The 27,101-nt window shown below is 38.3% G+C and overlaps 1 protein-coding gene across 1 annotated transcript; it reads right to left on the bottom strand.

Moving 5' to 3' along the window:
• Positions 1 to 475: 475 nt before the first annotated feature.
• On the bottom strand, positions 476 to 27,101 carry LOC121873630 (transcription factor steA-like; the record flags this gene model as incomplete). Its single annotated transcript, XM_042377277.1, is given in 5 exon segments — positions 476 to 12,075; positions 13,645 to 13,790; positions 19,219 to 19,488; positions 24,544 to 25,239; positions 26,912 to 27,101. Coding segments are annotated over 5 exon segments (1,566 nt in total). The 3' UTR covers positions 476 to 11,798.

The raw sequence follows: 27,101 nt of genomic DNA, 5'->3' as shown, positions 1-27,101 counted from the left end.
TATTGGCCCTCACCTGTATCACTTGTATCAATTGTATCACTATCCACCACAGAGGCTTGCAGGGCCTCTTTGTCAAACCCCTCAAAGTCCATGTAAGTCCATATCCTCACTATCACTGACTTGGGCCGGCTGTGGTGGGTGGCGGGTGAAGAACTCGGTAATGTTTTGATGACTGGGCGACCTTGTGCGCATCCTGCTCGCGCCACTCTCCGTAAAAGGGTACACACACCGCAGAAAATGAGCATTCCGTGTTCGGCAGGGTACCGCGTAAACGTGGAAACGCGTAAAGTGGGACCGCGTAAAGCCAGGGTTGAATGTATGTATATGTATGTATATATATATATATATGTATATATATATATATATATATATATATATATATATATATATATATATATATATATATATATATATATATATATATATATATATATATATATATATATAAATATATATATATATATATATACACACACACACACACACTTTTAAAGTAGCGTTATGCAAAGACGTGTATACAATTAATAAAGATTCTATCTAGTATCGGTTGATGAAATAAATGACAATTACCGGACAGTACTTCCCTTATAACTCCATATCTCTTTAAATCTTAGGGGCAGATCCAGTGGGGGCCAAGACACCACCTTTTAATATACAGTAAGACATCTATATACAGTATATTCTTTGCCTTTCAAAATGCAGAAAATACCATCATCTGGGTACCATTTTGTAAATACTTTCTCAACATGATCAAAGTATCCATGGTATGTTAAAACAAATATAAAAGTTATCTTTATACAAATTTTGAAATGATGCCTACATAGGCTTGAAATTTTATTTCTAGTTTTCAGTCTTAGGTCCAGGCATTTAATTGCCTTTATCTAAAACATGTATAGTGAAGGTGGGATTTGGTTGAAGAAACAAAGTACTGTACTGATACACACCATATTCTGCATCTGAATCCCCTGATTTGGGGAATGCTGCATCTGCCCCTGAAGCTAAATAATGAATTATGAGATGTTGATTTCAATGCTTGTCAAGTTGTCTCACATAGCAATTGATACATCACATCATTAATAGATGAAACTAAAAAAGTCATTTATGGTATATGTCAATAGAAATAAAAATCCCTGGGGGAAATTGAGCTACCCAACATTACCACAGAGAGAACTAGACATCCAAACATCATAGCAAAAGTATTCATTAATGATCATCATCATTTTTAACACAGTATAAGGCCCCCTCATTAGTTATAAAAAAAGTCAACATCTAATTTTTACATTCTCAATGCTGGTATTCAATCAAAAGAAAATCTCAACCTTACATCAAGGAAAGTTTTAGATGGGAAAGAGGCATAAGAGATAGACACAGACAGATAGACTGTCAGAAATGTAAACTTGCATTCTCGTATGTTGTCTGGGGCAAGGCTACAACTTACTGAATGCAAGAGGTATGACTGAGGGTTAGTTGTGTTAGTATTTGCTATTAAATGAGACTAGATTACACATCTGATGTTAGTGAACCACATGACAACATCTCCCTAGAAATAACAAAATTTTCTTGTACAGGTATACAGTATATTAGTAACAAACTTATTTTCTGACTAGTCACTCATCACAGGATTCCCTGCAACTCATTATTTAAATATGGCATGATAAATTGCTTGTTAGGTCAAAATACTGGATGCATACAGTATTCATATGATAATGCTAAAGCACTTCCCCTACCACATGTGTGATATTGCTAATATCTTCCGAGGAAACAACACAACTCTGGTATTAGTCTGAAACTTCTTCCTAAGAGCATGAAACAAACACCATTCTTTAACGTTAGTATCAGTTTTCATCTTTGGAACAAACACCATTGTCTAATATTAGTATCAAATTTGCTTCCAATAAACAAACCCAAACAAACTGAGCAACAAAAAAGTCTTCATTGCTTTCTGCCTAAATATCAAACCTTGCTCTCCATTCACTAGACTAGTCAAACATCTAATAATGATCTTATCATATGCTTCTTTTTGCTGTACTGAGACAAAGTTGAAATAACATATCCCCCATCCTTCAATTCAGGCATGTGAGCATCAATTACACTACTGTATAAATTATATTATTCATGCTCCACAAGTTGATTTTACTGCCTTCTACAAATGCAAAGAAAGGGTTACACTCCTAGTGAGCCAGGCAAAATGACAGAGTGACTTTACACAGTACACAAATTCTGCCTTGACTAGATCCTGGACTTGGATTTTAGTGAGTTATTGCTGCCAACAATGTCTACACAGAAATATAATAGCTGCATAGGGAGGCAGTGTACTTCTGGCTAACAGTTAACTACTACTGTACATTGCAGTAGCAGTGTGACATACTCAAGATAACTTGTGCTAGGAACACCAGGGAGGATCAGTTTTCTTGAGCTGTGACTGTAGTTCACAACCTGGTGTAACATAAGCCTGTTACTTGCTGTCACTAAGTTTAATGTTGAAAAGTGATTATTCTCTTTAGTCTCCAAATTATCTCATTTTAAGGTTAATGTCCACTGAAAGAGATAGCCGATAATTTGTTTTCCGTGGATATATATAACTGCATTTTACATTAGTTTAACTAACAGTAATATTTTCTTTGATATTAAAATGACCAAAACACTACTAATGTAAGTAATCCTCTGCAGCACAGGGTTGTACTCTTTACATTTCACACTATTTTATAAGTCCATAAACTCAAAAGATTGATGATTCTTGAGCAATCGACACAGAACTTGTCTACATTTGGGGGTGGACAGTCCTAAAAGTGCTTTTATGAGGCAATATATTTATCTATTCTTGCAATTACTTTCATTTAACATGTATCACCAAACATCTCTCATTGTTTGGGTATTATTTAACACTGGAGAATAGAATATGTGGTAATGCCAACTGTGAGCTGTAATCCCCAATAGGCATAGATCTGTAATTGTTTGACATGCAAATTAAAACTGATTTAGAATGCTGGTAAGCATTTGAGTATAACATTATCTGGATTTTTAAGGCTCCACTTCCAGTGGTATATCTCTGAGTGTGCTTATGGTTAATCTGTTTACAATAAAAAGCAAACACCACCAATGTGAGGTGAGTGCAGTAACATCATCAGGTTTTGCTCTCTAAAATTGTTAGGCACTACAAGTGACTGTCAAAGTTGGTTTTAACTCCAAACTACCATAACATCATATAACTACCTGTAATAACTTCTGTCAAGTTGATACCTATGTATCCTTAAGGTCCTGAATATTTCATCATCAAAAGACTACATTTTAACTTAGCTAGTTAAGTACAATAGTCGACTACCTTACAATGTGGTAAGATTGTTTCATGAATCCATCACATATTTACTTTGAGGCACAGCCACATAACTAATATTACCATCTGACAAGTCATCGAACATATACACAAATGAATTTGGTATACAGTAATGAAGTACACATAACTTACAGCTCGCTTCCATTGAAGAACTATTCTGTGAACATAGGTATTTTTCTTGTTGAAGCTCTTTAGTGCCTGATCAGACAATACTGCAAAACCTTCACTACTGCCAAGTCCTTAACACATATCTATTAACAATCTTCAGTACATTATATCTATAGTCAATTTATATCTATAGTCAATAAAAAAGGATATTCAATGCAGAGATTTCTTAAAACACCTAGATTAGTGGCACATCTTGGGTAATTTATTAAATTGTATTCCCTCTTGTTTGTGTTCTCTCTCAGTGATCACAACCTTCTCCTGCTCTGTATATTAACTAAGCCTTAAACTGCCATAAATACACTGATGCTTCTATAGTATGTACACTCAGTAAAAAAAACCACTGTATAGGTAGGGTCCGATGATTTTCCAACTGAACATTCCCATTGTCTCGCGAGGGTTGGTAGGCCTGAATGTGCAAAATTTCGTACTTAATTTGGTTGGCCGAATTAAGCTATTTCATTGACAATATTGAATTACTTTGTTACAATATGACTGGAGAATGTCACTATATCTAGATAAGTTAAACTGTATGTTATATTAAATGTTCCACACACCGTGGACTACAGTAACCATGGAAGTGGATGAGTTGCCATAGAGGAATGCATCATATGTTTGGCAGAATTAGTGGATACAGTAAAGGTATAAGATTATTTTGCAACCGAATTTCGTATCTCTATTTGTATTGCTCCTTCACTTTGGGCTAATGCCACATTATGTCATTCTTTATTCGTATTGGAAAATGTACCAAGCTGTTCTGAAACATCTGAATAGCTCCACAGTTTCGCATACCGTCTAATGAAACCCGACCCAATGACGTTTTCCCATACGGTCGATAATTCCGGAAAATCTAGTACAGTACTGGGTTTACCTTTGTTGTGAGAAGCTATGACTTCATGAACCTTGTTTCGAGCACGCGCAGGGCTACCAATGCGAGGAATGCCTCAGGAGCCTTTTTGAAACACTTCGTTTGTAGTGTCAGTTGTTTTGCGCAGAAACTGTAGCAGTAGTTTTTTTACCGAGTGTACAAGCAAAAGTCCTGAGGCTGAAAATTTTTTATAGAATGACTGCAGTAAATTAATTCATGCTTATGAATTTTATTTCTAAGCATGGATTGAGTTCTTTAAGTTTGGCCAATATTTTAAATCAAGGAATTGACATCCTAATTACTGGTACTAATATAACCTGTGCAGAGGGAAGAAGCAACAGATCTGGTCCTTGATGCCATAACATTTGGGAGATCAGAATTTTCAGATACAGTACTAGAATTTCCTCTCTATAGCCAACCCTAACAAACTCTTCAATTGCATCCACGTCGCTGAATACCTTATGATTATTTTGTTGAGCATACATATACTTTAATTAAGTTTTCCTATGAGCAGTACATCCTTAAAAACAAGATTTAATTCTACTCATGTAAGGTGGTACAGTATACAGTGCAGGCAGTCCCCAAGTTACGACAGGGATACGCTCCTGGACCCTGAACATAATTTGATTTGTTGGCAAGTCAGAACACTGTTAATTCCATAGTTTACATTAGGTTAAAGACAACCCTGCCCATACAAAACAACAATAATATCCCATACATAACAAATACTATAAATACTGTAAATAAAGTTATGTTAAAACAATATAGTACAGTATAATGAAAATAATGTAAACCGTGGGATTTTAATTACAAATTTTTGTGATGTGAATGTAATATTAGGATTTTGTTCACAAGTGCGAATGATCGTAAGTCAGACAGTCGTAACTCGGGGACTGCCTGTACTGTATATACGATTTGCTTCTACGCTCCCCTCTGGCATCAACCTGTGATGTTTGACAGGAAATCCATGTCACAGAGGGTATGTACTCCCTAGAATTGTGAGCATGGGATATTGTTTGTAGTTTATTTTTTTTTATTGCTCCTCAAATTAGTTAGGCCATACAGTACAGGTATCCAACAATTGAAAGAACAAAATTAGCTTCCCAAAGTCAGACAGGAATCCTTGTTACCAGAGTGGGTTAAAAACCCTTTTGACTACAAGTTTTGCTTTCCACCCATTATTCCTCTAACCTCCCTAGCAATAAGGTAGTTCTTATTCACCAAACTGACTTAAAACATTTATTTCCATTTTGTGCAATTTTTTCTTTTCTATTCCACATAATCATTTCCTAATCCTAACTTGAGTATGCATTCTAACAAAAATATCCACTCCTTGTTACTCTGAGTTTCATTTTGTAAGTGCAATAAAAAGACAAAGGCTTACAGTAACTATGCAAAAGTAGAAACAAATTAGAAAAGTCTTTGATTCTTTACAAGTTATGCTCTGGAGATGTACACAAACAAGGGTGTTTGATAAGATTCTGTACAGATCATCCTAATATAAATTAAGCAATGATTCACTGAATATAGATACTGTATAAAGACACCATTCTACTCCTCAATGCATTTGTTAATTTATCAATCTTAATCAGAGAGAAGTTGATATATAGACAGATAAAGTGAGGCTTGAAATAGTAAAATGTAGCCCAAATGTACCTTGCACATAATCACAAGTTGAAACCACAGACAACACTGTGATGTTGACTGGGTGTGAGAAACTCAAGCAGGATGGAATACTTGCATTTTCAAAATACAATCACAAAGTCCAAAATTATGATGGTCTGGATAACGAGCAGGAGTGCATCCTCTGAAGTTGATAATCCCAGAGCAAGAGAACAATAAATGTATGCATGGGCATTTGCAGTCATTCCCAGGGTTTTACTCATAAGTTAAATTTATTAAGACAGGAACATAAAATTCATCTTCTTTCACTATATAACTTCACCGTACAGCATATAACTTTTTCCATTCATGTATTGTACTGGCACTTGAATGTTGTGTACAATCAACTGCTAAAGTCCGTTCACCTCTCCTCTTGAACCATGAACCTGAAGCAGTAGATTGATATATTATTCTGTCCATAAATGCTTCGAATTCATGAGTCTGATCTTGGGGTTCGTGGTTCAGGGGGAGAAGTGAACGGACTTTAGTAAATGACTGTACCTCTGCTCAAACCATTCAAGATATAGTGTGTGCCCTTGCATTCTCATCAGACTAGAAGCACTGCCTGCCTATGTAGGTACTCCTTTGATAGCCCAAATAATAGAAAATCACTGGCAGCAAAGTTCAAACAATATACAGTATATGGACTCATTAGGAAATAATTATTCTCCTGCTTCAGGATACTATCTTTCCTCCTTTGGCTCAAAAACCACCATGAAATAGCAAAATCTAGGCTGAGTCTCTTCTCACCTGCCTTACAGCCAAGACTTGGCTCCTTGAAATTTCCCTGCATTTGGGTATCAAAGTAGCACTTATATTTTAGGGCAACAATTCCAGTCATATGATGAGATGAAGACCCATATCCTAAAATGTTTCAGCAGAGCACCAAATGCTTTAATGCTGCAGAAATTCTGGTATTAAATACATTGATAAAGAAAGTACTGTACTGTAGATAGACATTATGTGTAGACGTATACTGTGTTAAAGGTTTCTGTCATTATAACTCAAACTTCAATGACCCAAAGTCCGTGAGTGAATAGCAATTCCTATAAGTTAATGTCAATCTGAGGCATCTTTGGCAATGTGTGTGTGTGTAAGACCAACTGGGTAACATGGTAAAGTATATGATAAAAAGAAGTTTGTTGGAACTTCAAAACATTTGAGTGGATAGCTGCTCCTGGTCTGTAACAAAAGCTAATACAGTAGGTTCAACAAGATTGTTAAGTAAAGTATACACAGTCAAACAATATTTAGTAATCCACAGAGGATAAGTCGCAGAATTGTAATTGTGCTGATATGTGTCTGGGATTTTTACAGGAATAATTTATGTCATAATATGTGAAATCAGATGGAGACTAGAAGGAGCATTTAAATAAACCAACACATGGAGGAACACAAGTTTGAAGGATACTGTACTTTTTTTACCACTCATTTATCCATATTCAACCATCTTTTTGTGCTTTCAATTGAAATTTAGAAAAAATGTTCCATTTACCACAGTGCAAGAGTGAATTCGTTGTTAGAGTTATGACCTGCATTTACAAAAATAAATTAATAATCCTGAGCCTGGCTGACCTTTGCTATACTTGACAACAGATTAAGACAATTATAGTAACCTTGAGAACAGACTTTGCTGGTTTATGTATAACTGACCATCTTCAGCTTCCCCTAAACAACTTAATCCAGAGTAATATTATCATCATCATCATCAAAACCTAAATCATCAATTCATTAACTGAAAAGTTTAAAAGTCTCCAAAAATATAAATGAAAGTTTGAGGCATAACATCCCCTCTTATGGCTGTAGATATGAGCATGTGACATGCAAGGTGTAACCTCAATCAAGCATCCCCCAGGAAAAGTACAATGGGTAAACAATTTATATTATTAACGTGAACAAGATTTTGGTAAAATATAACCTTCTCACCTAGTCAAGTCCTGATTCAGTAGTTGTCTTTGAGACCATTGAGGATCAGTTACCGGTAAGCAGTTCTTCATTTACTTTGAAACCTAATTGGTAAACATAATATATCTGTTTGTAAATCTCTCTCTCTGGCCTTGAATTGGTTAGTACAGTAATTTTATGATTAAACAAGTTGAATAGTATCAAAACAAGAAATAATTGAGTCTACAGTATCTCTCTTTGAGCTTGAAGTAATTATATTATCGTCTGTATCAATATACAGTACAATACTGTATGTCTTTAGTTCACTACAACACTGCCCACGAATTAGGGAACATAATTCAATATAAAATACACTATTTCACTTTGTTATTTAAAAAAAAAAATAAAATAAAATAAAAAATAAAAATTGAATGAAACTTCCAAACTACCCTGGAAAGTGTTCCTACCAACACACAACACCCATCACTCAACTTCATACTCTAGCATGAGTGTTGACACCAACACCATATTGGTTAAGACCCTGTTGTGTCTTGCAGATTTACTGTGAGTTTTCATCTGTTAAACCTGAGCAAAGTTGCAAAAACGAGTGCAATTAAAGAAGGTCAAGAACGTCATTAACTTTGAAGTAAAAATGGGTGTGCTAAAGAGGTTTAATGATATAGAACAAGCTAATGCTGATAAAATCAGAGAATGCGATAAATCCACTATGGTCCCCAAAATACATTTTCTTTAGTACAGTACATTAAATGTCTATCCATGTTCTATAATAATACTTGGTCCACTTTTGGCAGGTTCGTCTTTATTACTCGGTAATATTCCATTGTTTTAGAGTGGGTGCTGGACTATGTATGCAAACTGTTCTGCTCCATGTTGCAGGGACAAATCTTCCACAGCCTGCAACCAATCAATGTCTTGGTTGCATCCCATGGCTCCATCAACCAATGAGTATCGAGTTTATGGTTGGATTCAGCTGCTTTCTCGCTCGGTCTGTGTTTACACATGTAACTTTGTGATTGCAAATTTTTTTATACATTTTCATTTTCTACATTCATAATGAGTTCTTCTGACAGTGATATACTGTACAGTTGACTGTGTCAGGCTACTCTCAAAAGAGACAGAAACATATGGAACTGTGGAAAAGGTGAAAATTATTTTGTTTTGTATATCACAATGGATCTATTTGTATATTGTTATAATTGTACTGCATGTACGATTCTGACATTACGACTTTACTCTTAATCATGACTCTACCGGTATTCTGAAACAAAATACTGTACTGTACCTTCAAAATGAGAGCAATTTCATAAAAATCAATAAGTATTTGATGATTGTAAGGGTACTGTACTTACATTTTTAAAACCTTGAAATATGTTTAAAAGGGAGACTGAAGTTTGGTGTTTTCATCACCACCACACGTTATACCAAATATAAGACAATAAAGATGAAAACAAAGCAAAGTAGCCAATAAATGGATACTGCATTTGTATCACTCAGAGCTTGTAAGGTGGGCAAAATAATGAACAATCTTTGAGCACATCACGGTCCACTGAAGAACCTAGCTGTCAGTGACTACCCAGTCCTTCACCCAGTTCTAGTAAATTATACCGTACATGGTGTTAGTATTATATGTCAAACAAATTGAATATTGCGAAAACAACTGAATTATGAATACAGTACAGATCATGTGCAAGGAAGTAATAGCAAGGATAACATTATCTTGAAACAAGTGCACAGGCTCCAGAGGCAGGTTTTATGTGAAGGATTTTAAATCCTTTAAACATGGAGCTTATAAATTCACATAATGATTGGTCAGATAGTCATAAACATACAGTATACTGTACTATACTGTACTTCACTCAGGGAAGGGAACATGCCAACTTGTCAAACTGAAGTCTCTCTTTTCAAAATATTAGAAGAGCCAAACTATCAAGATTTGTAGGAATTCTTAGAAAATTCTTACCACTAAGAATGCTTGCCTTCCCCACTTTATTTAGCTACTGTCATAAAAAAAGGGTGCAACACTGGGCATCAGTATGAACTGGAAAGCTGATCACTGAACAAAAACAACAATTACCTTGTTTTATCAACCCTTCAAGGAAGAGTGTCGTATTTAGATATTTTATTCTGGTTAAAGCCAGACAATTGTATTCAGCTCAGAGCAAGCCCTCCCACTCAATATGTTCAAAAATAAATGTAACCCCAAAGTCTGTTGCGTAAGACAGGACTGTATGATGGTAAATGTCAAAGATAAAAAACCCTGCAAGAAATATATTTCTCTCCACAGCCCATCCATAGTACAGTGTACAGTACTTGAGTTAGAAGGGGCTGACAGTTTACCTTTGAACAGGAAATTGAGTAGTGGAGGATGATAATCCTTATTGTTGGACAGGTTTTGAAATGAATGAGCTTCAGAGTCAAGACTCTTTTCCTGAATCCTCACCGGTTTCTGAGACAGCTAATGAAACTTGATCTGAAAATAGATTCTATTAAGTGAGATGGCAGCGTTGAGTAGCAGATTCTGTTGTCAAGAGTCAGCTTTTCCCTCGGGCACTGGCAGGTTCTGTCCAAGAGGTGAATGGCAGTGCTTATGTTGTACAGGTCAATATTGTGCCTCCATAAGCTATACTGATACATTATCTTTTGTCTCTTTTAAACAGTAGTGACTGACCCAGATGTTATAATGTTGGTTAATATTAGAACAATTACAATCCACCTCTTCTGTGACTAGGAAGGTCTGGTCTGAAACCTGGGAATACTTACTAACATCGTATGACACAACCCCATGTCCTTAAATTATGGGTCCTGTGTGTGTAGTATTTAAAGAGCCACAAGAGCTGCCAAAAGTCACATGTTGTACAATATAAGCAAACTCTTAATGGCTGTGAAGAATCAAGGTGCAGGTACACACAACACCAGCTGGCACCAAGCTCAGACAAATTATGTGGTACAGTACTGCACATTCTGTGTTTTACCACATCACTAAAATTTACAGTACCTGTATCAAGAAAAATTTAGGTATACATCTATTCTTCTTATAAAAAACTATGGGACCTAGACAATAACTGTTAAGATTATGAAGTATAAAACTGTTGCAGGATTGTAAGGTTCAATTGTGAACAAGGTCATCACCAGCAACACTGAGCAGTGGTATGTCAACACACAATGTGAAATGTTTCTACATTTGAAAGAGTTAACATGTGGTAAATGTTTGGTTTGCATGGCAATATTCAGACTAGACTATTATTGCAGCTTCATTGTAACATTTGTACATATAAAAACACACAATTACAGACACACACAGCACTCACACACATTAATTTGGTAATCATGTTCCTTCTGACTAGACACCACTAGGTACCAAATCTATAATCAATTAATGCATTCAAATAAGAAAAGTATGTTGTATAATAATACAGTAACACACTCAAGATGTATCTATAGTCTGTACTGATATGAGCAAAGAGGCAAGGCTTCTTGAAAATTTGGTTGTATACAAAATTCCTTAACATCAATTATTCTGTCATTGAACATTAAGGCATTTCAGATATTGTCAGTAGATACAAAATCTTTGTCTGAAGAAAGATTTGGGTCTGCCTCTATTACTTTCAGGCACTGTAAAATTTATTTCATAAAAAACACATCTACTTTCAAAATATATATAACCTCTGCAGTTGTGGAGCTCTTTCTTCTTAAGTGGAAGAAGTCAACACACTCCTCTTTCCAATAAGTAATATCAACAGAAAGTGTTGAAAATGTAAATCCCAACTTGCGATTTCCCTTTACAGATTGATAGAAACCAGCTAGCAATACACCTGTTCAATTATGATATTAACAATCTTCTTTGCAGGTGTAGCAGCTGTATATTTACTGACCATCATCTCCTTGAGAGCGCGAGTCCTCATCTTCTTCGTCTTCTTCCTCTGTGTCCTCAGCAATGACTAGCCCTTCATTGTGATCAGATGAATCATCCCTGTCTCCTTCATCTGGACCCCCATCCCTGCCATCACCACCATCATTCTCCAAACCATTTAGACCTGACAGTCCTTTCCCATCCTCTAAGCTCTCATCATTATCAGCTCTTCCTCCCCCAGTTGGTAACACCCCAGCCTCCTGTGCTTCAACCTCTGCGGGATGGTGCTTCCTGTAAATAAAAATTAAACATATATTTCAGTAAATCTACATACAAAAATCTTATCTTTAATTACCGTAACAGTAATGTTCAATATAAAAAGAGGAAATACATGAATACTTATTATCCCAATGCCACACTGTGGTCTCAGGTGTACAATGTCAATGTAAATTATCTCCAAACAACTGTATCACCAACATCCTCAGAGAGCCTAGTGTAACAGTGTTAGCCCAGTGATGAAGTAAGAGGGTGAGGCAGACTCAGCCAAATGAGGGGTGAGTAAGCATTAATGAACTTAAAACAGTTAGACATGCAGTTTCATAGCTTTCAAACAGTACTAAAGCACTACGTGAAAAAAAAACTTGCATACGGTATCGGTACTGACTTGAGACTTCACTTGTGATTCATAAAAAAAAATTGAGACTCACCAATGAAGACTTGAGACTTGATTTGCACATTGCTTATGCATGAGTTGTTAATAATTGAGGAAAGGTAATTGTTATTGCCGCCCTTGTACGCCGCGACCTCTGACCCCATCTGGCCGTGAGACCTGTGACCTCGCCAGATGTTTGTGGACACAGAACAAGTTTTTTCGTTGTAATGACCATAGATAGGGGCTCGGGACGCCTCTGGCTGACAGTATCGTCCAGCCCCTTTGAGTGTACACGCACTAGCTATAACCAGGAGTTAAGTGGAGCTATAAGCCCGCAAACGTGAGTGGTGAAATGTTGGGAACTACATACGTGCATAGTGTAAGGCAATTTGGATAATAACCATACAGAATAGTGTATTTACTAACTGACGTATAATGTATACTGTACATGTAATGGAATGTAACCAGTAGTTAACAAGTGTCTCACTTCTCCAGGTTTTAACCATATCAATCAATAAACATTGAAAGAGTCCACGTTCGGGGTTTCTCTCACCCTTAAGACGTGAAGTCATCTAACTGTTGAACCAATCGGCAGTTAAAGTAATTAAATAGCAATAGTTTCATTGACAGCATATGATTGAAAGGACACACACATCATGGTAACTTGGAGATTTTCAATAGATAATCTGCAGTATGTTGTTTACTGAATGTTGAGTACAAGGCATACAGTACATTTACAATGACAAAAACAACTGTCTATTCACCGAGAAATCAAATCAAATAAATGGATTTTGCAGGATTTTGTTTTTTAAACTACAACCTTCCACATTTCACCCTAAGAGGCATGTAACTCATACACATTTCCCACACCTACAAACCACAGACCAATAAGCTTCAAGCCTTTTTGAGGACGCTGAAGGAATGATATGTCCATCGTAAGCATAAAACCACATTCTTCAGAATTTAGTGGGTCAGAAATTTGTTCCCATACCTGGACTGGAGAGATTTTTCTCAAAATTTTCCGGAATTGCACATGACGTAATCAGAATAATTATATTAAAAAAAAAAAAAAAAAACGGTTATTGGAGAGTCTCGGGGTTCGAAGATTCTGGTTAATGGAAAGATTACTATGGCAACATATGTGGCATGCTAATGAAATAGACAATAAGTGTATTATAACTTTTGGATGCACACAGACTCAAACTTACCTCGTGTGAGTTTTTAGATTATCTTTACGACCAAAAGCAGCAGAACACCATGGGCAGGGAAAACGACGTGGGTTTAGATGTTGTTTCATGTGGCCGAAGTTTGCTATATGCTTGATGGTGGCACCACACAACTGGCAAGTCAGACTCTGAAAATTTGTCAATGGATGACGGATAAGAAAAGGTTAACCTATTGTACATATGAAGCGCTCAGGTGGATAATGACAAATCAACCAACCACCCTATATACAAGTACTGTACAGGTAGTACTGTACACTCCCAACTCGCAAATTCGTGCTAATTGGTAACCCACCGTGGCCGAATTTCCAAAAGTCACAGATTAGCAGAATAAGCCTTAAAAATATAAGATAATTTACTAAAACGCTAAATCTAAATACTGTATGCAAAATAAATCTTTATTGCTTCATAAGCATTAAAAACATAATAAAATAAACCATAAGACTAAATCTAATTTGCAACAAAATATTTATTGTTACTGAGGCCATTTGGCTTTATAAATAAATAAAAAGGGAAGTCTATCTATGCCAATAGTATTTGAACAACATAAAAGTGACACACGGTCTTTTCTTGCCATTTTATCAGGAAAAATTTTCTCGTGTGCTATAACAGCAGTTTTTTCAGGAAAACATTGCTATAGGAGACCTGTCTTGTCAGTATTAAGGTGCATCCATGCGTGTGTGCATTTTGTCTGCAACATGTGATCGACAAGACAAAATGAGGCACAGGGTTCCTATTCTGGTAGGGTGCGGCCGAGTGCAGTAGATCGGTGTTTCCTCTTGTTGATCACATGTTGGCGACAAAATGTACGCATGTGTGGACGCACCTATATAGATATGATTGGGATTAACACCCAAAATTCTAATTTTATCATAAAATTCACTTACAAATTCCTCTACTGCAAGAAGGTCTGCATCTTTTTTTTGACCTTAGGAATTTTATGCTATGATGATCCTTAATCCGCCACCACCAACCAAGGGAACAAAGGGAACACTGGGACAATTAAACAGCTGGTGAAGCTTTACTGCTTACTTAGAAAGAGCAAACCATGAACAGCATTCAATATTTTGTCTTTTCTGTGTAAACCACTCATACATAGAATGTAACCAAACACAAGGCTGTTATGTCATGAAGGGTATGGGTTATAAGCTAAACTTAATCTAATAATGCTACTGAATATTGAATTTATCAAGCTTTCATAAAGATTGCAATAATTTTCTTTAAATTTCAGAACAATTATTGTAATGTTTTTGGGCAGTTACAAAGTAATTTATATATTTTTTCTTCTGAAACGAGCACGGACAAGCGCAAAACACAGTAATTGGGTAATGGTTACAAAAATGCATGAATTTGGGGGGTCAGGGTGTATAAATTGCCACACGTTGCCAGAGTGTTAGGCTTTCAGTGTGGGAGGTTAGGAACATGGTAAGTATATCTGTCATCCAAGTATGGGTGAATTTGCCTTGAAAAACATAGGAATTTCAGCATTATGCTTAGCTTGGAGGCAAGAGAAGAGGGTCCTCTGACGCAGCCTGACAAAGACTAATGCACCTCGTAGCGCAGCCACCAGGGGCGGGATACTGTGAAGTAGGTGTTGTGGGTTTTAAAAGCCAATCAATATGCAGGAGGCAGAGGTGTATTCCCAGGGGAACCTCAGTTCCCGTGCCAGCATTCTCCAAGGAATTTTTGCTGGATTTAAAATTATTACCTTATTTATGGCCATTATTGTGTTTGCTATATGCGAGTGTTACACTAAATAACATTTTTTATTTTTAAAGTTTTAAAGGTTTTAACATTATTTTGGAAATTGTCACTTGACATATTACCATAAAATGGCATTTTGCAATACTTAAGTTCAAATGATGTGAATATTTCTTACACCACCATAAAGTACTATAGTTCCTCTATCAAATGACACATAAATAATAAAAATCATATGGTTAGTGACTGAAAAACATTACAATAAAAGAAATAGCAAAAAATGTTAGACGCAATTATCTTGATTCATGGTTTTGGTTGCTTCATAATTATCCAGCCGAGTGCCTCATATTACTGACAGGCTACTCTGGAGTGTGAACTGTACCTAATTTAACCCCTAGGTATTGTTAGGGTGTTTAATCGTTAGTTGAAATAAGCCTGAGTCTTCAGGTAATCCAACCAAAATAATATACAATACCCCAGGTACTCGACTTACGACAACCCGGACATCTGACCATGGCGAGTAAGTATAAAAATATTCAAATTCGTATTTTCTAGTGCGAAACGTTTTCGGTCCCGATACGACAGCGTGCGACTGGGCATACTCCTGGTATACAGCATCCACACCGTAGCCGGCTCGGTTGATTGTTTGTCAGTCATTGTTGTAGTTAGTGGTCGTGCCAATAGCGACAAAATTTTCGTTTCTAATTCCCTTTAAAATGACTGGCAGCAGAATTAACCAAGTGAAGTTCTCGTGGTGCTGAGAAGAAAAAGAGCCGTCAGTACTTTTTGATATGAAATGAAAATAATAATGCAATATGAAAATGGAAAAAGAAATTTATCAACCATTTAGATGCGACCTTGACTACTCTCCTTTGACGATATCAAAAATTTGAGAGAGGACAAGGAGCGAATTAAACGGTGAAAGGATCAGCACCTATAAAGGCAACAATAATAACGAAAAAAAGACAAGGTCCTCTTCATGAGATGGAAAAATTACTTGTGATGTGGATAAAAGATCAGCTGTAAAAGCGTGTACTCTTAAGCCTTCTAACCATACAAGCTAAGGCAAGAAGCCTTTTTGAAAGCCTGAAAGAGCAGACAGGAGATGAGTGTGACTAAAACTTCACAGCAAGTCATGGGTGGTTCCAAAGGTTTAAGAAACGTTACTGCTTGCACAGTGTAAAGGTGAGTGGAGAGGCAGCAAGTGCTGATGTGGGTGCTGCTGAAGCTTTTAAGGAGGAGCTAGATCGTGTCATCGTGGAGGGAAATTATTTGCCTGAGCAAATATTTAATGTGGATGAAACTGACTTACTCTGGAAACGCATGCCAGAACAGACATACATCCACAAAGAGGCGAAAACCATGCCGGGATTCAAGGAATTCAAAGACCGAATCACACTTCTGTTGGGGGAATGTAGCTGGTTTCAAGGTAAAACCCTTCATGATATGTCATTCAGAGAACCCAAGGGCTTTTAAAAATGTCAGCAAGCACACACACTGCCAGTGTTTTATCACAGTAACAAGAAAGCATGGATGACCCTAGCACTGTTTGTGGGTTGGTTCCTAAGTTGTTTCATTCCACGAGCCAAGGAGTATTGTCTGCAACAAGGGGTTACGTTCAAGATTTTAATTTTAGATAATGCTCCGGGACACCCACCACACCTGGACGACCTGCACCCTGATGTTAAGGTAGTCTACCTTCCACCTAACACTCCCTCTATCATCCAACCCATGGATCAAGATGCTATTGCTGCTTTTAAAGCGTATTCTTTACGTACTACCTTCGCTCAGGCTATTGCTGCTACTGAAGGTGAGAAAACGCTTAGAGAGTTTTGGAAGGACTACAACATTTTGCAATGTACAAAGAACATAGCTGCAGCATGGGATGAGGTTACAGGTCAGTGCATGAATGGAATATGGAAGAAGGTCCTGAAAAGATATGAGAACAGTTTCAGAGGATTTAATGAAGATGAAGCAATTTATGAGATTAGTAACAAGATAGTGCAGATGGGTAAACATCTGGAGTTAGAAATTGATAATGAAGATGTTGAGCAGTTGTTGAAAAGTGTAGCAGAAGAGCTCAGTAACGAGGATCTTATTGAACTGGATGCACAGAAAATTGCAGAGGAAGAAGAGAGACAAAATGTAAAAGAAGAACCTGCACCCCCCAAAAAGTTTTCAGTGAAACATTTGGCAGAGGCATTTGCTACTATTAATAAGGGGATGCAAATGTTTGAAGAAATGGATCAAAATGTTGAGCATTTTGCAAAAGTTGGCAGACTGATCCAAGATGCACTTGCTTGGTACAGGGAGATTTACGATGAAAAGAAAAGGCAAACTGTGCAGTCTAAATTGGACATATTTTTTAAGAAGTCCCCCACTGCTGTCTCCTCACGCCCCACCACTGCTGCCTCTTCACTCCCTAAAGATGATCCAATACCTTTAACAAGCAAGTCTGTAAACCTGTCTGAAAAAAGTGAACTTGATGACCCACCCAGCCCTGTCTCCTCTGCTTCATCCAGTTAATGTAGTCTCCATGCTTAATTAAAACATTATTGAGGTCCCGTGTGCATTCAGCTGACTACATTAAAGATAAGTGCACAGTAACACTTTATTCATTTTTCATTATTGATTAATTTTTACTGTACTGTATTTCATTTTAGAATTTCTATGTATTATTTTCGCTTTTTCGACTTATGACCTGGTCGTCGGGACGGAAACCCGTTGTAAGTCGAGGAAAGATTGTATTTGTAAGAACCAAGACTCATTTTAATTTTTACTAAAAATTACTGATTACTTGCTACTAGAATATGGCAATCCTCCTGTCACAGCAGTGTTCAGGTGGAGATATTTCACAGGCTACAGTACGCCCGGATAATTCACGGATTTTTATTTTGCGGTCCTCTATTATTTGCGGATGACACCCTGGATGTACCCAATATGTCTGCAGCAGTTTTAAAGTTGCTGGCATTTTCGTGGCCTGGACAAGGAGCCATTTGTTCTAGAGAAAGTAATTCCTTTATCTGTAATATTGTATACAGTAAAGCTCCTCCCCGACTTACAACCTACTCGACTCACGACCACCCGCACTTACAACCTGCCTCAGTCGTACCAAAATTTTTTCAAATTTCATATTTTTGAGTCCCAATGTCAATACACAGACAAAATTTTTGTTTGTAATTCACTTTAAAATGGCTGGGAAGCTTAAAAGTGAGAGTTTTGAGGTGCTGAGAAGAAAAAGAGACACCCATTTTAGATTTTGTATGTATTATTTAAGCATTTTCGACTTATGACCATTTCAACTTCCGACCTGGATTTGGGGTCCTAACCCCACAGAAGTCGGGAAGGAGCTGTAAATGTATATTGGCGTAGCATACACAAAACACAATAAATAATGGGAAAATCCTCTCAATAATCAGAACAATTGATAATGCCTATCGGTCAAGTCTACTCCGTGCTTTGTTATTAATAAAGTACAGAGTAGACTTCAGGGTAGACTGTCACATTTTTAATCAATTTGTTTCTGATTACTTATGAGAGGATTTTCCCATTATTATTTATTTGTATGTGTTTTGTGTGCTTTTCCACATACACACACATACCCTGTATTCACAATACAGGTAAAAGAAGTAATTGTCCTAAGGGCAAACATATAAAGGGAATACACTATATATTTCTTTGTATACAAGTAAATATGTACCTCACCCCCTGGTCAGCAAATGTTATTCACGGATTTGGCGATTCGCGGCCATTTTCAAAACCTAACCCCTCAATTTGAAGGGCCTACTGTACTCACTGATGACTTGGTTATAGAACACTTAATGGTGGCTGTAAAAACTCCATGCATACCCCACTTACTCGAGACTCCTTGTTTGTTGGTGAGGGGACCTGCTGCTCTTGCACAGTGGTTGGGATGAGGGGAGAAAAGGCCCTATCCTCAGCCCCAAGACTCAACATGTGGGCGTAGCTGGCCAGTAGAGGGTTGGTGAGGTCACTTACAGCTCCACCAAGGTCACCGGCAGTATCATACATGGGTATCAGAGATGGATCTAAGCATCTGTTGGTCTCTGTTGTAGTCAGGACATTGCCATCCGCATCCAACTCACATTTTATGTTTTCTTTTGGGATCTGAAGGCATTAAAACAAAAATGAGTGCTGAGAAACCTAGATTTTAAATTTCAGCATACTGTACAGTGTTTGGAGATACTATACAGTATCACTTTAACCTGTTTGTATTCAGCAAATGCTGGGACCAGACAATACTGCCTTAATCTACTGTACAGTATGTGTGTACTGTACCTACCTACCTTCCTACTGTAATTTATTGCCTAACACAACAAAAACAATATTAAATACTATTAAGGAAAAATGCAGATAAAACCATTAAGGAGAAGCTAAATGAAAGTTTAATACAAACACCATTTGCATAATATGCAGCAGCGTGGCCTTAAAGCTAAATATAGCAACTCAGCCCAGCTGGTACGCTGCCTCTGCTCCCCTCTCCAGCTCCTTCGCTCGTGTGCTAACTCTTACACACAAAAAAATGTTTATTTCCTTTATATTTGACCTTATTATAATTATTTTTGTATTTCTTTTTCACATTATGTTTGTAGGAGTGTGTTTGCATGTAACTGAGTAAAAAAAAAAAAAAAAAAAATGCAAAGAAAGTGAAATTTATCTACCCAAAATTACGAAAGGAATAATAACCATAACAAAGGTTACAGCTTGGCCTGCTAGCAAGAGGACTAGGGGGCGTGACTACAGAAAAGTGTTGAGTCTAACCTACAACAATGCCATCAGTGATGTTAAATGTAACACTTAAATAAGCACACCACCACATCAGCTGTGAATTCAAACAAATGAACTGAATAAGGGAAGCAATTACCTTAAGGGAGGGCATCAGAGCTCACCAAGGGGGTGGGAAATGGTGGAACAAAAGATGTTGGCTGGGGAGAGATGCAGGAGGAAAGGGAAGTTTGTTATGATCATTGACCGAGAATACATCTCTGCTCATATCTCCAAGATGGGGGTGAAGGATTTGAATTTTTGCCGGGACCCAAATTCCTATAAGCTTCAAAAATGAAAAAAACGTGTAAATTTAGGAAATTCGTTTAAGCAAATTTTCGTATCTCAAATATACATTAAATGAGGGATACCAGTAATAGTTTTGTATTTGTTATACTACTGTAGTAACATTAAATTTGAATTAGTAAATCTTGGGTTCATTAGGGGACTGCCTCTGATCCTAGGTACTGTATATCTACATGTTGAAAATGGCCATCCTTTTTCCAGCAATATTTGGTGATGTGGGTGCATAAGACCCAGTGTGAATTTTGGATAAGTTTTTGGGGAAAAGTGCGTAGTAATGGCAAGCAAATACAGTACGCGACAGTGATATCCCTGTTAGCCGGGACAATTGGTACAGAGCACTTCCGGGACAACTTTCTCAAACCCGGAAAAATTCCTTATCTCAGAATCTTTTCTGGTTACTGGGAAAAAATTTAGTGTTTAAACTAGACCTCTTGCACAGAGGCACACTAGCCCACTTCCCCAGAATGTTTCTGGGTGCTGGAGATGTTTTCCTTGAGTCTAAACTACCGGAGTCCGTAAATGCAGTTCTAGTTAAATTAGAAACTCCATTTCTTTACTACAATAATCCAGAATAGTTTATCTAAAAGTTTGGTTAAATAAATATATTTGAAAACTAAAAATCTATATGATATGGGTGTGAATGAAGCCGTGTGTTACAGCAAAGACTGGTATTTTCCACTCCCATGGAGCTGTGGGGGATTAGTGGGTCTCATGTACCTGACCTGACCTGACGCAATGTCAGGTGGAGGTAGGGTGGGGGATTAGTGGTCTCATATTACTGACCTTCTGATGGAATGTCAGGTCACCCTTTCTTGGCCAGGGGATTAGTGGGTCTCATGACCTGAAGATGTCTTGAATAAACATGAAACCTAAAGTATTTTTAGGGAGATTGTGATAAGTATCAGTATAAATGAACAAAGTTGTATCCCTTCAACATTACATTACATAACATTTTAAAATATGGAGTGAGAAAGCAGAAAGGTGTGGGTGATTAGAGAGATGGAGTGGAAAGGAGTGTTGCTAAGCACTCCTCAACAGCTGATATTTAACTCGCAGTCACACACACGAAAATTTGTCACACAATAAGACCCTCACTCCTCATGTTTGCCATCTTAATTCCCTTGTTAGGGGTGTGTGAGTGGTGTTTGAGTGCATGTGGGCGTGTGTGCAGATGTGTGTGTGTGCACATGCATGTGTGTGTGTGTTGCGGCGTATGTGTGTGTGTGTGTGTGTGTGTGTGTGTGTGTGTGTGTGTGTGTGTGTGTGTGTGTGTGTGTGTGTGTGTGTGTGTGGGGGAGGGGTGATGTGGGATGAGGGTGGTGTTCAAGGGTGTGTGGGTGGTGTTGAGAGAGAGTGTGTGTGTGTGTAGGTGGTGATGGTGAGGGTGATGTGGGATGAGGGTGGTGTTCAAAGGTGTGTGTGGGTGGTGTTGGAGTGTGTGTGGGTGGTTGTTGGAGGGTGTGTGTAGGTGGTTGATGGAGGGTGTGGGTGGTTGTTGGAGGGTGTGTTTGTGTGTGTGTGTGTGAGATGTAGGGTGTAATGTTGGGCTGAGAGTGTGGGAGTTGAACCTTTTTGGGGGGGTGAGGGTCGTGGTTCTCTCTCCCTCACTCAAGAGTGGCTAATTGTGATAGATGCATTTGATACCATAAGGATCCTTAATAAATTCTCTCAAGACGTTTCCAATACAATTTCCTTAAACAAAATGTTTTTAACGCTGAGACCCAGCCCACTTCCACTACCGTCTCTCTCTTCACCTGCCAACCCTTCATCGGAGACTGTGGATGATCCCAGTCCAGAGGTCATAAAGGAGGAGCAATAATATCTTCAGTATCATTTATGAGGCCTTTACAGCAGTTAATAAATTCTTTAAAGGAAAACTTAATAATCAGTATGTACAACATGCATGTTTCATTCACAGCGCTGTGTGTCAGGCGTGCATTCGTGTTTGTGTGTGTTGATGGTGCAATACTGGTGATACGAGCCATGTGGGGCAGAGGAGATGACACGTTGCTGTTACTGCGATCCAGTTGATTTTCCTAACATCACACCACATTCACTTGCTTTCTCATTTGATTTTCTTTCAGAACACATAATACAAATGTATAAAGTAACTGTATGTACAGTCGGGGTCAAAAGTCTTGAACACTTAGCAATATCTGGCATCTACTTCTGAGTTATACATATATGATTGGGATATATTAATAACACTACTTATCATCACATATTATGCCCTGAACCTCAAAATGGGATAAAACTCTCCTTAATACCAAAGATCTTCGGGTACGTACATGCCAAATACTGTACTGTCAAGTGTTCAAGACTTTTGACCCCAACTGTACCTGTGTAGTACAGTATTTAGAGGGCTTAAGTAAATTTTTTTGCCCAAGAACTTCTTTAGCTTTCGGTCTCTAATTTAAGGTATGATATTAAAGAACGCTATTCTCAAAATCTTACATTCATGAGCATCCCAGGAACCCATCCCTCATAAATGTTGAGGCTCTGTTGTATGCTATTATAAGCAGGAACTACAGTATTTACTCTAGCTTAAAATTAAATACAAGAACCTTATACAGTAGTACCCCGATTTACGCGGTCAATTGAACCCACAGGGTACCGCGGAAAGTGAAAACCGCGTAAAGTGAACAACAGAACATATGGGATTAATTCCAATAGAGACTGGCCCAACCCTAAACTCCACTTTTTCCGACACAATACCTATGTTGTAGTAAAAATAACATCTAAATTTTATGATGGTATGCTCACACAATTAATATTTAAGAGAAATACAGTTGCCAGGTTAATGTCCATTCAAATAATGGACTCAAATCCCTCCCTCTTCCCAGCTCACTAGCTCCTACCTCTGAGAAATGTTTGGGTGAAACTACTAGATTTTAACGTTTAGTAATAAATAATACCTCAGACTAAAGTTAGGATAATATAATTGACATTTCTAGATTCCTTGCAGGTGGGGTATTTTGAATGTAACCTCATATATGCACAAACGATAAAATATTTGCTTGTGTAAACCAAATTATTACATTAGATCTAAAATTTGTATGTCTAATGCAAAACCTATGATGTTTATATTCAAAATGATCATCATATTGTAAGAATTCCAGCAATGTAAATTATATTCTGGAGGGTAATTTGTATGAGTTTTATGAGCCAATAAAAAAAATTATACTTCACCGCCAGATATGAATAGATGCACCGTGAAAGTGAAAGTCCGGTTCTGGCAAGGTACCGCGTAAATGAGAAATCGCGGAAAGTGAAACCGTAAAGCAGGGTAATACTGTAATGAATGTGTCATTACAGGAAAATGCTTGTTGTCATTACCAGTACAAATACAGCTGCTCCTCGACTTACGACAGGGTTAGGGACCCAATTCCAGGTCGTAAGTCGAAAATGCAAAAATAATACACTGTACAGAGTACATAGAAAACCTAAAATGGGAGTATCTTTTTCTTCTCAGCACCACAAAACTCTCACTTTTAAGCTTGCCAGCCATTTTAAAGTGAATTACAAACGAAAATTCTGTCAGTACACAGCGCAATCACTAACGTTGGACCTCGAAAATACGTAATTTGACAAAATTTTGGCATGATTGAGGCAGTCGTAGTTCGAAAGTCGAGAAGTAGCTGTATTCATGTACGTCTGCATCCCCAGTTAAGAATCATCCCAAGCAATGTCGTATATTTCTCAATAACATTATTTCTCCACATTTTAGACATTGATACTAATTAAGATATACACTGTATACAAGAAATGTATACTGTACAGTACTTAGGCAATCTCTGATCATAAATCTGAAATAATAAGCAAATTAAAGCATATATTTCATCTCTTCCTCATACAGTGGCTGCGGATCACCTGGCTCATAAAATACTGGTTCACTAGGAACAAATTTCTGCTGCTGACTGTACATTCATATTTACATGAAAGACAAATCTGTTGTCTTTCAGAAAATTTGTCTCCTAAAAATCTAGAAACAAATATTCAAGATTTTTTCATCAAGTTTAAACTGAAGTTATGAGAAACTACATAATATCATGAATGCTAAACTACCAATACAAACATGGTGGTCAAGCTTACGTTTCCATCTTTCACATTCTCTTGGTTACTGGATGATAATATGTTAGAGGACAGCCCTTTCCCTCTCTTGTTTTCTTGTGGTTCATGATTCTTTCTTCGAGATGACCCTCGATTGCCTTCAGTGATGGTCTCCCCAGTATCCCTCTTGCTTGATGAGACTTTGCTGGGAGTGGAGGTAAAGAGAGTTCGGGGAATCGCAATGGATTGAGCGACAGTATGAGCAACGGACTGAGCAAGTGTTTGAGCAGCAGTGACAGATTCCAGACCTTCTAGGCAGGATCGCAACTTCGATTCTGAGAGTGAGAGGTCCCAAGTAGGGTTGGATGTCTGGTCTCCATCGAGGTTATGTTCAGGGAGGTCTGCACACCCTGAATCCATTAACTGTGCAAACCCATCATTACTCTTATTATTACTAGATTTGTTTATAGCATGACCATAGCTGTTTGCTGGAGACAACAAGGATGCAAAATTGGTATCTATGCCCTTTGACTCCCCATTATTGGTAGAGAGGCGGGGTGCCTTCTTTGGGCGAGGATTATGGCTGTGAGAAACTGGAGAACCTGGTGAAATAGGGGATGAGTCTCTTCTCTCCTGTGCTGGCATGTTGATCACGTTGAGAGACATCTCCAAGCCCTTTAATGCGCAGGCTCTCAGAATCTTGATGAGACCAGTCAATTCGCTATTGGCAACACTCACCTGATAAAAGAAAGTCATAAGATGGGACACAAGAAATCACAGTAACCTTTCCTAAAACTGCAGGTTTCAATTATTTATTTTCTACATTGTTTGACTGAAAGAGTGTCATTGCCTTTTGGTCAATCTTAATACAAAGTTCCTTCACTTAGTGAGCAGCACAGAGAGAGAGAGAGAGAGAGAGAGAGAGAGAGAGAGAGAGAGAGAGAGAGAGAGAGAGAGAGAGAGAGAGAGAGAGAGAGAGAGAGAGAGAGAGAGAGAGAGAGAGAGAGAGAGAGAGAGAGAGAGAGAGAGAGAGAGAGAGAGAGAGAGAGAGAGAGAGAGAGAGAGAGAGAGAGAGAGAGAGAGAGAGAGAGAGAGAGAGAGAGAGAGAGAGAGAGAGAGAGAGAGAGAGAGAGAGAGAGAGAGAGAGAGAGAGAGAGAGAGAGAGAGAGAGAGAGAGAGAGAGAGAGAGAGAGAGAGAGAGAGAGAGAGAGAGAGAGAGAGAGAGAGAGAGAGAGAGAGAGAGAGAGAGAGAGAGAGAGAGAGAGAGAGAGAGAGAGAGAGAGAGAGAGAGAGAGAGAGAGAGAGAGAGAGAGAGAGAGAGAGAGAGAGAGAGAGAGAGAGAGAGAGAGAGAGAGAGAGAGAGAGAGAGAGAGAGAGAGAGAGAGAGAGAGAGAGAGAGAGAGAGAGAGAGAGAGAGAGAGAGAGAGAGAGAGAGAGAGAGAGAGAGAGAGAGAGAGAGAGAGAGAGAGAGAGAGAGAGAGAGAGAGAGAGAGAGAGAGAGAGAGAGAGAGAGAGAGAGAGAGAGAGAGAGAGAGAGAGAGAGAGAGAGAGAGAGAGAGAGAGAGAGAGAGAGAGAGAGAGAGAGAGAGAGAGAGAGAGAGAGAGAGAGAGAGAGAGAGAGAGAGAGAGAGAGAGAGAGAGAGAGAGAGAGAGAGAGAGAGAGAGAGAGAGAGAGAGAGAGAGAGAGAGAGAGAGAGAGAGAGAGAGAGAGAGAGAGAGAGAGAGAGAGAGAGAGAGAGAGAGAGAGAGAGAGAGAGAGAGAGAGAGAGAGAGAGAGAGAGAGAGAGAGAGAGAGAGAGAGAGAGAGAGAGAGAGAGAGAGAGAGAGAGAGAGAGAGAGAGAGAGAGAGAGAGAGAGAGAGAGAGAAAGAGAGAGAGAGAGAGAGAGAGAGAGAGAGAGAGAGAGAGAGAGAGAGAGAGAGAGAGAGAGAGAGAGAGAGAGAGAGAGAGAGAGAGAGAGAGAGAGAGAGAGAGAGAGAGAGAGAGAGTAGAGAGAGAGAGAGAGAGAGGAGAGAGAGAGAGAGAGAGAGAGAGAGAGAGAGAGAGAGTAGGAGAGAGAGAGAGAGAGAGAGAGAGAGAGAGAGAGAGAGAGAGAGAGAGAGAGAGAGAGAGAGAGAAGAGAGAGAGAGAGTAGAGAGAGAGAGAGAGAGAGAGAGAGAGAGAGAGAGAGAGAGAGAGAGAGAGAGAGAGAGGAGAGAGAGAGAGAGAGAGAGAGAGAGAGAGAGAGAGAGAGAGAGAGAGAGAGAGAGAGAGAGAGAGAGAGAGAGAGAGAGAGAGAGAGGAGAGAGAGAGAGAGAGAGAGAGAGAGAGAGAGAGAGAGAGAGAGAGAGAGAGAGAGAGAGAGAGAGAGAGAGAGTAGAGCGAGAGAGACTGAGCAATTGTACACTAACACATGGGAAAAAGTTGCTTACCTCTCCTCGATATATAAACTCATAATGCCTCCAGCTCAGCTTGCTTGACGTCCCTGAGGTATATGAGTGGGTGTTGGGTGGGTAATCGAGTAAATAACTGGTGGAAATAAGGGGAACAAGCAGCCAGAACAAGCCGATGGGCGGGGTAGCTGCCACCATCACAAAGCAGTGTAACATCCACAAGCTGGTC

The sequence above is a fragment of the Homarus americanus genome, unplaced genomic scaffold (genome assembly GCF_018991925.1).
Source record: "Homarus americanus isolate GMGI-L3 unplaced genomic scaffold, GMGI_Hamer_2.0 scaffold51333, whole genome shotgun sequence".
In the NCBI taxonomy this organism is placed as follows: Eukaryota; Metazoa; Arthropoda; class Malacostraca; order Decapoda; family Nephropidae; genus Homarus; species Homarus americanus.
This window is presented reverse-complemented; position numbering and strand designations above follow the sequence as displayed.